At 34.8% G+C, this 17,686-nt stretch overlaps 1 protein-coding gene across 1 annotated transcript; it reads right to left on the bottom strand.

Annotated features, from left to right (window-relative positions):
• Positions 1 to 669: 669 nt before the first annotated feature.
• LOC127858182 (uncharacterized) lies at positions 670 to 5,014 on the bottom strand. Its single transcript, XM_052395155.1, has 2 exons — positions 4,804 to 5,014; positions 670 to 4,358 (listed from the first exon to the last, which is right to left on the bottom strand). The coding sequence occupies exons 1-2, from the start codon at positions 4,804 to 4,806 to the stop codon at positions 3,369 to 3,371; spliced, it is 993 nt and encodes a 330-aa protein (XP_052251115.1). The 5' UTR covers positions 4,807 to 5,014; the 3' UTR covers positions 670 to 3,368.
• Between the last annotated feature and the right edge of the window lie 12,672 nt (positions 5,015 to 17,686).

The following is a 17,686-nucleotide window of genomic DNA, read 5'->3' as shown; positions in this document are numbered from 1 at the left end:
TTTTGTCAAACTGTTTGAAAGGGCTTATTTGGACCAAAAAAGTATAAACACTAGTCATCCAATTTATTAAAACCAAATTGTCCAAATTGTTAAAGATGTCAAAAGTTCTCTGTTTAAGATGCCATATGTTTCACTGTTTGTTATTTAAAGTAAAACAAATAAAGATTTTACTTGCTATAAACCTATTTCTTCCATAAAAGAGCCCCTGGCTAAGGCGTATCATGTTTAGTAGATTATTTGTAACGAATTTACAAAGACACAATCTGGGACCCATTGTTTTCAGTTTGGACCCATTGTTTCAAAATATGCGAGTCCCAGGGACTCTTTGATGTAGATTTCAAAATAAATCACTGTTACCATGCCTATTTTGTGTTATTGTAACATATTTTATCAATATATTACAATTTAACACATATAAAAAATTGTAAATCTCGCTTTAAAGGTATTTCTTTGCTTATATTAACTTATTAAGTGATGATTTTTCTTTCTTTACTCGGTAGTTCTATATACATATATATAGTTCTATTTCTGTACTAAGAAATCTTAATCTTAATTGATTAGATTTCGCATCACTATGGTTAATGTGAAAACTTGATATACATTTACGACCGTTAACGACTTTATACGTTAATACGTTAACGTATTTTATATAAATATAAACACAATGAATAAGAAACTGTGACCTTTTATTCGTGTAAATAATTTAAGTGGAAAACAGTTAGACACAATACAAGTAATAATACACACAAATACGCAACATACATAAATAGATAAAACTGAGGTCCATGTCATCGCACGGTCAGTCTTAAGTATTTTGGGTTTCAACCGGTTTCAAATAGATAGCTCCAAACCTTACACGTGGCGTTCTTCTCAAGACACTTTATTGTTTCTGTAAAATACCGCGATAGCATCAATTTTCAAATTGAACATCAAAATTATTAGAAATATTTCAATTTAAATTACCATTTCAACACCCAAACTGGAGCAACATAATGTTTACTCTTTAGGAACGATGGATTGAACTTAAACAAGTATTAAATGCATACTTGTGTTAAAGCTTAAGAAACAAAGAATCATACAGTTGAAATACCATTCAAACCATAAATTCATACAATTCTCATACAATATCAGAAAGAAGCCGTAATAATGTTTGTAAAAGGCCAATTCACAAACTTGGTTATGTATATTAATTGTAAGCAATATAAGAAGCAACTCCATAATTGTTAAAAAAACACAAAAATCAAGCAAAGTACAAAGATAATAATGTAACATAATAACGTTATTCCCTAAAACAAAACACATAAAACGAGTCTTAGACGACACGCATGTGCCATCATCCATTTTTAAAAATGCAATGACGTAATAAATTCAAAGTCATACCACCTTATCCGCTGCCATGTTTGAACTGAGTTTAAGTTAACTAATTGTGTTAGTGATTCTTTTGTAATCAGATCCACACAAAAACACAAACACAGATTCGTTTTTATTATCCACCGCCATAGGCGGAGGGATATTGTTTTGGCGTTGTCCGTCCGTCCTTCCGTCCGTCTTTCCGTCCGTCCGGAGCCGTCTTGGAAGTGCTTTGGCGGATTTCATTGAAACTTGGTATGAGTATATATATGGATAAGAGGATGATGCACGCCAAATGGCATTGTACCCCATCTGTTAATAACAGAGTTATGGCCCTTTGTATCTTGAAAAAAAATGCTTTTTTGTGTGTCCGGAGCCATTTCTTGGAAGTGCTTTGGCCGATTTCATTGAAACTTGGTATGAGTATATATATGGATAAGAGGATGATACACGCCAAATGGCATTGTACACCATCTGTTAATTACGGAGTTATGGCCCTTTGTATCTTGAAAAAATGCTTTTTTGAGTGTCAAATATAACACTTTTGTGTCGAGAAGCATATTGGCGGGGGATATCAATTCAACGAATTTGCTTGTTTATAAAGAAACATTGGACGAACAGTAACTTATAACTAATAAATCCACAAAAATATTAGACTACTTAACGATGTTTCTGGTATTGTTTAAGATCGAACACTAACAACAAACAAATACACAAGGTTTGAAAACGAAGTAAAGCATACGTGCTATGTATCGTTAACTGTAGGCAACATTTAAGTGCACTTAGAAAATAACGCAACCATTACTACATAACGCACTTATCCATTTTCGGTAAATTGACACTTAATAGACGCTCTTATGTTCATGCTTGTCAATGTATGATTAATGTTTACTACGAGCATGTTTATTTTAGCTTGATGGTACCGGTATATCGAACATATCGCGATCGTAAGATGAACGATCTACCACAGCTTGATTTTTTGTTATCATTATTTACGGTAGTAGGGACGCACTGAGGTCGGGACTTTTCGCGTAACCATTTACCGACGCGCAAACACAGAGAGCTACGAAGACTGCGAAATTGTGCCTTGTTCTGAGAAAACTGGGCTAAATCCATGTGCATAAAGTGTCATCCCAGATTAGCCTGTGCAGTCCGCACAGGCTAATCAGGGACGACACTTTCCGCTTTTATGGTATTTTTAGTTTCAAGGAAGTCCCTCCTTACCGAAAATCCAGTTTAGGCGGAAAGTGTCGCCCTTGATTAGATTGTGCGGACTGCACAGGCCAATTTGGGATGACACTTTATGCACGTGCATTAAGCCCAATTTTGTCAGCTCAATTAATCGACAGCAATCGGGTAACCAGCTGAATTGAAACAAACATAGGTTTTGACGCGCACAATTAAATACAAAATAAAACGTTATAATATTTTACAGATGACTTCAAATCAATGATCACTTAACATTTTTAATGTACATCTTACGACAAGTACATGTATTCGTTTATTAGCAAAAATAAGGCTATTAGTTAATAGACTGAACATCTTAAAGTGTTAAAAAAATATTTTTGATTATTTATTAATTTGAACAATATATATTTCATATTGTATATGTGGAGCGTCATTCGAAATATATTCCTTTTGCGTTATGAGAACAGCGTAGCTCCATAACATCCTGCATGTCGTCACGGAGCGTATATTCTCATCTAGAGTCCGTGATGTCGTCAAACATATTTATTGGGCAACCCTGCCCGATATAAAGCGGGAAAGAGCAGTCTGGTGTTGAGCTGCGGTTTGAAAATATGTACGCGAATATCTGTTATAACAACATTACACAAACAAATGGTGTCCAACCGCCCGACAGAATTTACACATGTAATTCAATAACAATGTTTATATATAAACAAATAATATTTAATCTTATGACATTTTTGTGCTTTTACACTATTATAAAAAGTTTTAATTAACTAAAATACAAGTAGATTCATAACCGCACTGATCGTTATATAAATTCACTTCAACTAATGTTCACCCCTGGCCTCTCTGATGACTGCCAAAGAGTACTGGAGCTGAGTCCATTTATTAGGATTGCCGCCTTTGTCTGGATGATACTGAAGCGCAAGCTGTCGGTAGCGAGAATTGATATCGCTATTGGACGCGTTTGGTGGGAGGCCAAGAAAGTTGTATCCTCTCTCAAGTGCTTCACTTTTGGGTAGTCCAAATACCCACTGCGTAAGCCGATCAGAAAGCGCGTGAGCAGCGTACGAAGAACCGTACCCTCCTATTATCGCTCCGCCAATAGCCCCAACCACCGTTCCAATTGGACCAAGAAAACTACCAACAGCAGCACCTATGACTTCGCCGCCTATCCCACCAGCAATGCCAGCAGCTACGCTGACGCCATTGTCGATAATATTCTTTACGCATCTTGTTCCGGAAATCTCACCCTTCCACCATCGCCGTATGTTGACAATGACGTCATAAGCAAGGTACGCAGCCACCAAACCAACACGTACCAATGGCTTCGCTACTCTTGCCTTAGTTAAAGCCTTATCGACAAACCTGACAACACTACTTGCGTTGCCAATCGCCTGCAGCGCATTCGATAAGGCAAGATATGATTCAGGAGGCATGCTACTTACTGCTCGCATAAAGTTATACTGCACCACACAGGACACGCTGTCTCCTGGCACGGCTAAATCCCATTTTTGACCATGGTCTGGATTTTCGCTCAGATCATCTTTCATAAAATTTTGCCAAATATCATACATCATCTGCTTATAATGAGGATCCTTTTCCGCCGTTTTAGTATCCTGTTCCATTCTTTCAGCGACTTTTGTGAAAACGCTCGGCATATTGACAACAGCTTTAAGGGACTGGATATATGGCTCGGCAAAACCGTTGGCTGAATGATCAGCAAGGAAAAAAATAATCCGGGCAAGACTGTCTGGCTTGGACTGAAAACTTTCTTGGAGCGCAGTTAATACATCGCTCGGCAAAGGCACTGAAGTCTGAAAGTTAATACACAGAAAAAGTAAACAAAGATTCGTTCTGCAGTTGATCACTATCTAAATATTAAACAAGAAATGTCTTAAACAATAAAAGTATTTAAATAAAGACAACGTGCTTTGAAATCAAGTATATTGAAAAACACAACTGCAGGACAAATATTATTTGAATTGCGTTTCAAACAAACATCCTGATATAAATTGTTGCAACTTCTTGATCGTCTTCGACCACATCTAATAATACATTGTCAACATATATCAGGCGTTGTTTTTATATGATAAAATTTTCAAAGTCAATCGCTTTTAACCGTTAGTTATTCTCTTTTCATACCCAAGCCAAATCGAAATTGACTGAAACAAATAATTAAATTGTAACAAACAACTGATTTGAAATCTCAAACACTGTTAAGATAAAATACAAACATAAAGTGAATTCTTTAAAATTTACCATTTTAGAAGACAAGTGATAATCCGCTGATATTTCAACTGCAAATCCAAACTGAGTGTGGACTGGAACGATTAATCATTAGCTATTTATATAAACTTTCGTTTTTGATTTTCGGAAAATGGAGTAGTTTCGTTCTCGGAAAATGCTTACCACGGAAATTTTACTTTTCCACGGACAAGCCAGCTTTGAATAATTTGATAATTTTCTTAGCAGGGCCTCAATGGACAAAACATGTAATACGTTTGGTTGTAAACTGGTTGACCAATGTAAATCTTTGGATATGCGATGTGTTAACGGCAGGTTATTTGATGATTGTAACAAAGGTTCAATCACATTTGCGTCACGTAACGGTACTTCCACTATTGATTATGTACTAGCACGTGAATGTCACTTTACTCTGATCACTGATTTTGCGGTGATAAATTTTAACCAGTTGAGCGATCACGCACCATTGTATTTTGCTGTCAAGTGTAATAATAACCTATTGTCAAAACATGAATATGTTGAAACCAAATATAGATAGAATGCGGATTTAAAGGATGATTTTAAAAATTAGCTTATTGTCGATTATTGAACAATTAGACAATTAAACATCAAGTATTGACTCAACTTGTACTTATGACGTTGTTAACCAGTTTTCAGGTCTCTTGAACGACGTTGCTGAACCACTCTTTGCAAAATCTTTAACAAATCGTAATAACAGTTATTTTGCACCGTCGTCAGTTGCTAAGCATGCAGAGTGGTTCGATAGCGATTGTTTACAAGCCAAACCTAAATATGAAGAATCTTACGTATTTTTAATCAGCGTACTGTATGACGCCTGTTTCTCGAGACTATTTTTGTTATTGCAAAAGTCGTTATAAGAAATTAATATCGCAAAAAATGAAAAATAATTAGTCAACAAAATAAAAGGATATCGAAAATTTAAAAAAGAGCAAACCTAGGGGTTTTTGGAAATATTTTACCAAAAAGGAAAAGGCCCATGTCAATGCCGCTATATGTTTGGACGAATTTTATAGATTCTTTTCAAACTTAGAACAATATATTTTTCAGTTGCCCAACGAAACTGTAGAAACTTTTTGAACGAACCACGATTTAAATGCAGATGCCGATTAAAATGACGAATTAGATTTTCCTATAACGATTGATGAAGTTAAGAAAGCAATCAAAAGATTAAAACGAAATAAGGCAAATGGAATAGACTGTTTACTAAATGAGTATTTTATTGAATGTAGTGATATTCTCTCGCCATATATTTGTAAAATATTTAATGCGATATTAGTGTCGGGTGTTTTTCCGGAAAGTTGGGCGGATGGAATTATTATTCCACTGTTCAAAAAAGGCGATCATCGTTGTTCTGTTGCAAATTACAGAGGTATCACTTTATTAAGTTGTTTTTCAAAGTTATTTACTACTTTATTGAATGTTAGAATTACGTCATTTTGTGAAAAATATAACCTCATTTCCGATGCACAGTTTGGTTTTCGTAAAGATTTGTCCACTACGGATGCCATATTTTCCTTATTGTCTGTTGTCCAACATTATTTGAATAACAACAAACGGCTATATGTAACATTTATTTATCTTAAAAAAATGCTTTGACAGTATATATCGAAATGCACTTTGGTATAAATTATACAATGCTGATATACGTTGTAAAGTTTTCCTTATTATTAAAAATATGTATTCACATGTCTAATCACGTGTTAAGCATTGTAATAGTCTTTCTGAATATTCTGTCGGCTTAAGACAATAAGGGGTTGTCTCCCCTTTGCTAGTGTCTCTATTTTTAGAGGACTTAGAAATGTTTTTACAAAATAATGCAAATGCTGGAATTTAGTTGTATGATATTGTTTTGCTGGTTTTATTCTTTGCAGATGATATGATGATTTTAGGCAAAACGCCCCAAGAATTACAAGCACACTAAAATAATATAGCAATTTATTGCGATAAGTGTAGTTTAGAAGTCAATAGTTCAAAAACTAAAATTATGGTATTCAGAAAACGTGGTGCACTACGTGAGGACGAGCGATGCTCGTATAAAACGAACCAATAGAAATTGTTGATGGATGTAATTATCTCGTCTGTGTTTTTAAATACACTGAGAAATTTGCTACAAATAATGAGTACTTAATTGGTAAATCTTTAAAAACTGTACATATTTTGTTACATAATCTCAAAAAAATATCCTTTCAGTCCAAAGTCATGTTGTGAATTGTTCGATGCTTTTGTAGGTTCTACACTTTATAATGCGTCCGAAGTTTGGGTTTTTACCAAGTCAAAAGATATTGAACGTGTGCATTTACAATTTTGTAAAGCAATACTAAATGTAAGGAAATAAACTGCATCTGTAGGAGTATACGGCGACATGGGGCGATACCCTTTATATATATCCAGGTATACGAGGATGATATCGTATTAATGTAAGATTTTGCAGAGCAATAATATAATTATTTCATCTTTGTATCGTAGAGCTTTAGAAGATTGTAAACTAGGTCACTCTAACTGGATGTCCTGTGTAAAGAAACTTCTAGATGATTTTGGGTTTTCTGGGGTATTTTTAAACCCAGAAAATGTATGTAGTTCTTTTCCGTTCATATTTAAGGAGCGGGTTATAAGTAATTTTATTCAAAAATGGCAAGGGTTATTACTGCGTAGTCCAGTTTTAACAGATTACGCTCATTACAAAACTAACTTTGCCTATGAAAACTACCTTGATATATTGCCTGTTAACCTGAGGAAATTTGTTACACGCTTTAGGATTTGTGCACACTCATTAAGAATTCATACGGGCCGTCATGGCTCTAGTAATATACAAAGAAACGAAAGATTCTGTTTGTATTGTGGTAGTCGCGATCTAGAAGACACGTACCATTTTATATGTATTTGTCAATGTTACATTACTATAAGGAGAAGATTCCTTGATAGAAAATTATACGTTAAACCTTCAGTATATAAATTCAATTCTTTAATGGGATCTGTTAACGCATCTGTTCTTAAAAAAAATTGCAAACTATATAAAATATGCACTAGATATCAGACAATCTGTTACCGTGTAATACATGTACATCACTCTCCATGTTTATGTTACGTAGTCTGTACACTGTATTTGAATCAATATTTGCTTTTTGTTAAAACATTACCTAAAAAAACATAAACAAACTGACCACCGATGTATTGTATTTAATCACATTATTTTCTAGATTGTGTACTTTGTACCGACCTCGAATAAAATGTTGGCTTGTCTTGTCTTGTCTTTGAAGGGGAAATTGACGACTCGGATGGGAAGCTTATCTTTCTACCACCCTTTATGAAATAAACTGAATATGCTTCATGTTTTTATTTAATAAATAACCTTAGTTTAATGTTTGAATACTGTTCTTGCATAAATGGTAATTGTAGTTTTCTGTCTGTCATTTGTTTTTAATTATGATATATTTCATTATTAGTGTGCAATCATATACAAAAATTGATTATTTATGTTTTGTTCTTATTGCTTAAGATGAAATATGATGTATTTGTTGCAAATTGTATTATGCCAGAAGACCTTGTTGAAAAAAAGAAATGTATTATATAAATTGCATATTATATAATTGGCAGTAGCGAGCCGTACGGCCCAGTACGACTAGCCAATATAGGCTAACCGTACGGGGCCGTACGACTAGCCTATATTCACTAGTCGTACGGCTCTGTACGTATAGTCTTTTCTATAGGGACTGTCTAGCCGTTAGGCTGTGGTTTTTGGATTTCTCTTTATGCTACAAACATTAATGTTTCAGAAACCATGAGTTTGACGTAAGGACTCCGCACAAAAGAAAGTAGGGAACGATCAGCAAGCTCGGCGGAGTTCCGAAAGGCGTTCAGTCCATTCGGGAACACTACAACGTTAATGAAGCAAAACTACTACATTCTTTAAGACTTGGCATTACATCAAATACTTAAAACGAACTCAAGATAGAAAACGAACACGGCCCTTTTAATAATACATGATTTAAAGTGACTTTGACAATTCAATGGGATTCATATTGACGATGTTTTTTTTAATTATAAATTAATGATTCAATTTAAGCAAATGAAAGTTATGCAACAGAGATCATTTTATGTTAGCAGTATTCGAACATGAAATTATGAAATTTATGATGTTAACCCTTTGGCATAACAACAAATGCATATCGTTTATTCCTATAGCATATTGATTGTTCTTATGATAGAAATTTAAGTACAGATAGATTTAATAATAGGGAAATATTTTAATAATATGTTTGAGTAATTGATTAGAAACTGTTATAATTACAAATATGTAAGAAAATGTTAAAAGGTTATTTACATCAATATTTCTATCTTATACGTAAGCAGATGTTAAAAGTTTAAAGTGGTCAAACTATTTGAGATTTCAATTCGTACATGTAAAGACTAGTTAAAATATTGGAAGGTTTGTCAATAAGCAAGTAAACATGATATAGTGTGGGGTAAATAAATTGAAAAGTTTAATACCATATGTTAAGATAAGGAAATTGAGGGAATATATAACTGACAGACATTTGATTAACGGACCAGGTCAACCTATTGACATATAGAATTGTTATTACCTCATATTATCATTGTAACAGTACACATGAAAGGGGTCAACAGAAAGTCTTATTTGTACAGGCCATATAAGTTAATTCACAGGCATTCACAGGCAAACCCAACATAAAGTTTTATGTCACACCGAGTAATGAGGTTTTAGAATATTCTATGAGCATGTAAGAACTCTAACAGTTCGGGCGGTCAATTCCCAAGGTGCAATGTAACCAACCCGTAATAAGCCCGGACCGTGGTGACCAATCGGAATTACAAGTAAATTTTATGCAAATTAACCTGGGGATAATATGCAGTGTTTTAGTTAGTAGAAGGCAGTCTGCGGTGAAATTTGAAAAGAACTTTGAGATTTGTCACGTCTTCTTGACGTGGCGGCCATGTGGTCGCCTCGCTGTAAAATTGTATTTCATGAACATTAGCAAGCGTTGTGTTAGAAAATATTCAACAGACATAAATCGCGATGAAAACAGAAATTAACTTTGTTTGTTACTGTGTGTTCACAATGTGTAATTACGCTACAACCCTTTACCCTTTTCTGAATTGTTAATATTCTTTATAACCGTACTAAATTTATAAATCATTGTCTTGTAGTGATATATGTATTTGTTATGGTACAGTCAAATGTCATGTAATAAATAGATCAATGTTAAATATTGTTTTTGTTAGTTGACTAGACCCAGGGTTTAAACACGAGTGCAAAGATCAAGTGATTTTATAGCAGTGCAACTATACGTTTTGCATACAAATGGCAACATTGTTTAATATCGTTTTGCGCGGATCAGATTGCGCATTTTACTGGTTAAAAATCATGAACAATCCCGAATGCGGACCTGAAGCATACCAATTTATTTTATTTTTCTTAAATTGGAAAATGCGAATAATACTAAAACGAGTTGGGACATGTATTTGTTATACATTGCAATATCAGTGTCTTGACAAAATGAGCTGATAAAAAGCAAAAGTATTGGTCTTTGCTTATTAAGAAAGTATGTTTAATTCCTTATATTGTTATATCTATGAATACACTTAAGATGTCCGAGATGTAAGAATATTGATCAGTACGATATTAAAAATTACTAATACTTGTTTGGCGCAGTAAAAGTTGAATTACCCGTTTTGCGGCTTTGTGTTTTACATGAATGCATGACTATGTATAATATACAACACATTAGCTGTTCCATAATCATCAATTTAAACATTTTTCCACAGACGTGGCAAGTCACTTTCGGAGCATCGTGTTTATTCATATGCTGTTTCAACAGCCTTCCTGTCTTACACGTTTTGGTGCATGTTGCATATGTAACCTCTCTTTCTTCATGGTCCGGAAGGCTGCATTTGTTCATTCCAAGAATCAATGGGTTTTGTACGACTAACGAACACAGGTGTATATTTTTTTAGCAGAATGTGTACTTAAATGTTGTTGAATAGCGTATCTTGGCTGACATGGCTTCGCACACAGTTTACACGAATACTTCGATGCATGGCCTAGATGAAGCTCATAATCATTCTTGTTTAAACAATACGTCGTAGTGAACACCTTCCCACACTGACTACAAACTTTTTGACTATCGATGTTGGAACGGGTGTGACGCTGCAGTGAATTTTTACAATTAAATGGTTTCCACACCTTGGAAAATTGCGCACGTAGGTGGATCCACTTAGAAGCTACATGTGACGCTTTAAAGAGTATGCGGACGATGAAGCAACACCGCATTCTTCGCATGTAGGTCGTTTCCGTTTGACGATGACATCTGAAATAAGACATGAAATAATTCGCCTAATATGATTAAAGGCTCACCGATTTTGAAATGACTTTGTTTGACTCCGTTGATTACACATTCATTGACTCCAGCTATATTTGTCCATGAACAATAAGTGTATCTTATCTGTGTGAAGTATTAAAGGTTATAAAAAAATTGCACGATATGGATTTATATTGTATAATTGTAAGGTTTAAACCCTTTCACGGCGGCATTGAGGGGACATTGGCATTTTTATTTTGAAATATTTCCAAATCTTAAAAAGTGGCGTTTTTGCACAATTCTCACACATTTTAGAGATACTCGTTCTCATGTCTTACTAATCATAAGTTTATGCTTCAGCAATAATTTCACACGAAAATTGGTATATATAGGAAAACAATGTTAACCGTTTAGACGTATGTGGTATAGTTTGTCTAATTATTTAGACTAAAGTGAATACTTGCGCACGGAGGTGTGTATAAATGTGGATAAATGCGAAGGCATTTTCTAATTTAATCATGTGCATGTAAAATCAATATGTGCGCAACTAAAAGCAATACGAGCGCACGAGAAAGCAATACGTGCGCATGTGATAAATAGATCAATGAAAAGATAAAACGTGCGCACGCAGCACGTTAAACATACGCATATAAACATCAATGCGTGCGAACATACATGTCATTCGTGCGCAAATGTAAGTAATACGTCCGCACGTGTATTGTAAAATATATTGTCCCTTTTTTCTATGCCCCTGTACACTGTATTATGAATCCACAAATTATAGTAACACATCACCTATAAGAAAAGCATATATAAACATGCGTATTTTTATTTTGTTTTCCTTTTTTATCTGTGTATTCTGACTTTCACATAAATATCAGTTACTGAAAGTGGGGTAACTGTGCTCAACAGTTAAGGAAATTGGGGTTAATTTTCGAATGTTGATGCATATATTGCGATTGCCTGTTGGAAGCATCTTGGCGTTTATGCAAGGTAAACTATGATGGCTCTTGAGTCCATCTTTGCATGAACACTGCTTAGAAAACCTCATATATGGCCTAAAAATGCACATACATTGAAGCGTGTAAATCGTAAACAAAGAGACACTTGCGTATAAAGTCTTCAATAACTTTTTTAATATTAATAATGCATCAACAGGCTTTATACCGAGGTTAAATGGATATTAGTAGATCATCCTGCGCGTAAGTATAATGTCAAATAAGTATGGTAAATGTACAAACCTTTCAAAAATTCCGACGAAAACATTCAAAAATCATTCGTTAACCGCCATTTTGAACAACAGTTACTTTTTTTTCACTTACGTCACGCCAATTACTTGCGTACGATCCACCCCCTGAAAGAAACCCATGCGCCCGGTTCAAAATATTTCTCGATACAGTCAATGCTAACCGTGGTGAAAATTTCTGGACATTAAAGTGATATTATGGGCATCTAACAGTTTATAGGTGTCTATCGCAACTTTTGTTTATTTTTGGTGTTTCCACTTCATATACACTTATATCGTTAATGCAGCATCAACATACTAAAACAATATCACTGAAAGAGAAAATTAATGCATTTGAATATCAACAGTACTTTCGTTTGACAACTGATCATGCATGTACGATGTGATACTAAATTTAGTTTTAGTGCAGATTCGTTCATACGACACAAAGACACAATTTTGTTTTACGGATCATTTCGGCTTACAGGACCAAGCAGTCACGTAAAATATCGAATATAAAATATATTTTTATGAACAAATGGTAGCAAGATGAGTTGCAGATAATTGGTCAGTAACCACATTTTAACTAACTCTTTTGACTTGTTAATTATTTTCAGCTCAATTCAACAGTGAAAAATGCCGAAAGGTTAGCGTTCATCGACCATAAAAGTGTACTCGTTTTTACCTTGGAATTGCCACTTAAGTCCAGTTGCACTGAAATTTGACGGATGTATTTTTACAGATCTATAATCAGAACTCAAATCGACTTTTGCAAAGTAACAATTAGGTGTGACAATATCAATAGCATCCTATATAGACTTATTGCAACAAACACCGTGCAAATAAAGTCTGTATTAACTAATAACGACCTGTTCTCTCTATGTTTCTATATGCATCATACGTCAGACGCGCACTTGAATGATATTTCTGCTGTAACAGATCAATACAATACGAATGAAGACGACAGTACGGCGTGCTTCTGCAATTGCGCTCCGGCCTTTTAGTGCGTCTGCACTTGGAAACTGTCGGCAAAATGAGACACAATTACACGGCTGTGTAAAATCATGTTCTCATCAAATTAGAGATCAAATTAAACACATTTTGCAACGGATGTTTTTTTAACATATGAGCCTTGTTCTGAGAAAACTGGGCTTAATGCATGTGCGTAAAGTGTCGTCCCATATTAGCCTGTGCAGTTCGCACAGGCTAATCAAGGACGACACTTTCCGCCTAAACTTGAATTTCGGTAAGGAGGGACTTCATTAAAACAAAAATACCATACCAGCGGAAAGTCTTGTCCCTGATTAGCCTGTGTGGACTGCATAGGCTAATCTGGGACCACACTTTACGCACATGCATTATGCCCAGTTTTCTCAGAACAAGGCTCATATATCTCTGAATGAAACTCCGTATTTCTTAGTTGTTTGTTATTAACGTAACCCCAATGGATATGCACTTTATGAGGGAGTGACCAACAAGTGTGTATATATCTATTTTATAACAGAAATATTAGCACAAATTAAACACACATGATATTCAAAATTTAAATTATTTTTTAAACGAAAATAGAAGAAATGTTGAAGAAATTATGTTACTTAAGCGCAGAGGAAGCAACCACTAAATATTGTTTTAATGTACTATATAATATGTCGGCTGCCATTCTGACTACACATAACCCATATAAAAAGAAGTGCATTGAACGAGGGGGCTGTGCTTTTGGTCTCTCGAAAGTAATCTTGACAAGCGTTATTGTTATGTGAATGGGCACAAAATAGATACAATACGCCTGACAAAACAATAGCGTGATGGCCATGACAATTTTACAAACAACAGCCAACCATCTGCTCATAGACGGCAATTCGTAGGCTAGGAAACTAGAGTACTGCCTTTCGTGTGGACACCGATTCATCTCTTGTCTATCATGTGTAGTGCTTCTGACATATACTCGGGTTTCTCTTGCTAGCGCCTGCACGTGAAACGTGAAACGCATACACGTGCGGGAGACACACTTATTTCAGAAACAATTGATCGTTAATTAAATTGTAAAATGATCCCAGAACTTTCACGATGTCCATCAATTACCTGCCCTGATTTGAAGGTAGTGTTAGGTATAAACGGGCGATGATATTATGATGTAATTATTTAGTGATTTTTCGCATTACTCGCGAAAGTTGAGACGATATTTCTTACATTGCCGCAATTTCCAGCTTTTAAGTTTTTAACGGACATATATTCTATATATACCCAGAAGTAACGCCAACCAAGCTAACATGCGCCGGGAGCGAGGAATGAACCCGGGTCGCATAGAGGTGAAGCGCTTATATAAACTTCTGCGCTAATATGACAGCCCAAATAATACAGTCGGTCGAGATAATTGCACATATATTCATGGTAGTGGTACAATATACTAGTAACTTCTAACTCGTCAAAATACATCGTCATATTGGGCTCTTACTTGTTTATGATTCTATTTCCTACTTAAATAATGATGTGTTATATGTTAGTTCATGGATCCAAAAAGTGCATACCTAGTACGATATAATCAGTTTTACCTTTTTGACAATTAACCTTTGCGGTAAAACTTAGGTCTCAAATTGAGGACTTACGGCACTTTCCTTGCATCAGGATTCCAGGTACACTTCTGCTTTTAATCGGAATCGAGAAGATTATGAGCTTAAGCCAATAAATTACAAATGACATTTTGAAAGGTTGTTTTAATAAAATTGATGCCATAATTATTGCAGTTTCCGCTGTGCGCAGTAAACTAATGCGAAGTGAATTATCACCGGCATTGTACAAGATTCGTAATTCTATTTTCTGGGAAACATATAAATGCAATAAAGGCGCAGAGAGTCAAGTCAATTAAAGAACGCGTAACGGTTCGTAATTGATACGGATTTATTAATATTTACTGTCCGCGTTGTTTCAGCGCTTTTTGACATGATTCTCACTCAAATCCAAAAGCCGTAAAACAAACTCGTTTGGCTGGTGTGGATTTCGCTATTGTGTCATTTCCGAGACGAACTTTTCGCTTTTAATATTGTTTTATGATTTCGGAAAGCAATCCAGACCGTTGTTTCTGGAAATCTGGCGTAAAATAATGGTGACAGACTTTCCGCTCGTGCAGTTATTTATGAAAATACAAGTATTTCCGTTGTGCCGCCATTGATACGCATTAACGATACTAAATAATGTTCGAAATGACAATAACGATGTACTGTGGAAAATAACGGAGCAATTATCAATTTCAACATCACATCACATACAATGATTTTCAAACAATAAAGAAGATACAGATAAGATGGAAATTAACTAAACTTCAGAAACGGATATAATTATAAAACCACAAAGTTCAATGAAAATGATCTACAATGCATCAGAGTGAGCATAAATCAGCAGTAATAGTGAGCTTTTAAGTTTATAAATGAACTGCACTCATGTCATATCTCGACATATTTGTACTGCACCATGTCATATCATTTTTTTCATCAACAGGTTGAATGTAAAGTCGAATTTTTCCACCAATACGAATTTTTTTAATAAACCCTGGCGGATATGTTGCTCGGGGACATTGGTTAATATAATTGTCAGTGCAAAAACTTTTTCACTGGAATACCTTTAAAGAAATTTGTAAATAAAGTGCTAAATATCACCCGATACGACTCGAGTTAGTCTGTTCAACAGGCCTTAGGTTAACGGAGTTAGCCTGTACGGACAGGCAATGGTATTACCATCATACCATTTGGTATGGGGTTAGCCTGTAGATAACCTGGATAAAAGATCTATAAATAAATAGTTTATTTATAGATAACGAAGGAAAAGGTATTAGGTCACGGTATCTCGATCTCTCGATTATTTATTGAAAATAATGAAGAAAAACTCCTTTTTAGGTCTTAAACCAATAAAGAATGGAAATATTGGTTATAAATTTATATTTTAATCAATGAATTTAGAACATTTTAAGATTAAATATATTGCACACTGACAGTGAATAGATTAATAATTTTGAAAACACTAGGGATTTGTTTATAGTTAAATTATATTTAAGTATGAAATACCAAAAATAATAATCAAATTATTGTAAACAGAACAGGGTTTCATTCAATCATTTATTTATGTATTAATGTATTTATTTATGTATTAATGTATTTTCTTTATGTATTTATGTATTTATTTATTTATTCATTCATTCATGCGTTCATTCATGCGTTTATTCATTTGTTCATGTATTTTTTTCTTTCTTTCTTTCTTTCTTTCTTTCTTTCTTTCTTTCTTTCTTTCTTTCTTTCTTTCTTTCTTTCTTTCTTTATTCATTCTTCTATTTATTTATTTATCTATCTATTTATCTATTCATTGCGTTTGTGTGTACGTGGGCTTGTTCATTGGTTTATTGGTTCGTTCGTACTTTCAGTCAGTCAGTCAGTCAGTCAGTCAGTCAGTCAGTCAGTCAGTCAGTCAGTCAGTCAGTCAGTCAGTCAGTCAGTCAGTCAGTCAGTCAGTCAGTCAGTCAGTCAGTCAGTCAGTCAGTCAGTCAGTCAGTCAGTCAGTCAGTCAGTCAGTCAGTCAGTCAGTCAGTCAGTCAGTCAGTCAGTCAGTCAGTCAGTCAGTCAGTCAGTCAGTCAGTCAGTCAGTCAGTCAGTCAGTCAGTCAGTCAGTCAGTCAGTCAGTCAGTCAGTCAGTCAGTCAGTCAGTCAGTCAGTCAGTCAGTCAGTCAGTCAGTCAGTCAGTCAGTCCAGTCAGTCAGTCAGTCAGTCAGTCAGTCAGTCAGTCAGTCAGTCAGTCAGTCAGTCAGTCAGTCAGTCAGTCAGTCAGCCAATCAGTCAGTCAGTCAGTCACTCAGTCTGTCAGCGAGCGAGCGAGCCATCATCATCCTCATCCTCATCCTCATCATCATCATCATCATCATCATCATCAACAACAACAACAACAACAACCACAACATTATCATCATCATCATTATCATCATTTTTTTTATTTTTTATATCATTTTTTTATATATTTTGTATTATTTGTACTGTATTATATTAGATGCATATTATGTTAATGCTGCAACGTTAAAACAAAATGCATGTTGAATGAAGTTACAAAAATCGATTGGTGATATCGTCACATAGCAGGAGGAAGGCTGCCTTGGGTACTTTATGACATCTCATGCCGACAGGGTGATTGATGTCGGTGTGTCATGCTATATTGTCCTGTTTATTGAACCCTAAATGCGATAAAGCCGCTTTTAATAATGGTGATAACTGTAATTTCTATTGCTTAACAATACGAGACTGCGAAAACAAATGCCACAGGTTATTTATTTGACTCTTTCTTTGTTTATTTATTGTAT

The sequence above is a fragment of the Dreissena polymorpha genome, chromosome 14 (genome assembly GCF_020536995.1).
Source record: "Dreissena polymorpha isolate Duluth1 chromosome 14, UMN_Dpol_1.0, whole genome shotgun sequence".
In the NCBI taxonomy this organism is placed as follows: Eukaryota; Metazoa; Mollusca; class Bivalvia; order Myida; family Dreissenidae; genus Dreissena; species Dreissena polymorpha.
This window is presented reverse-complemented; position numbering and strand designations above follow the sequence as displayed.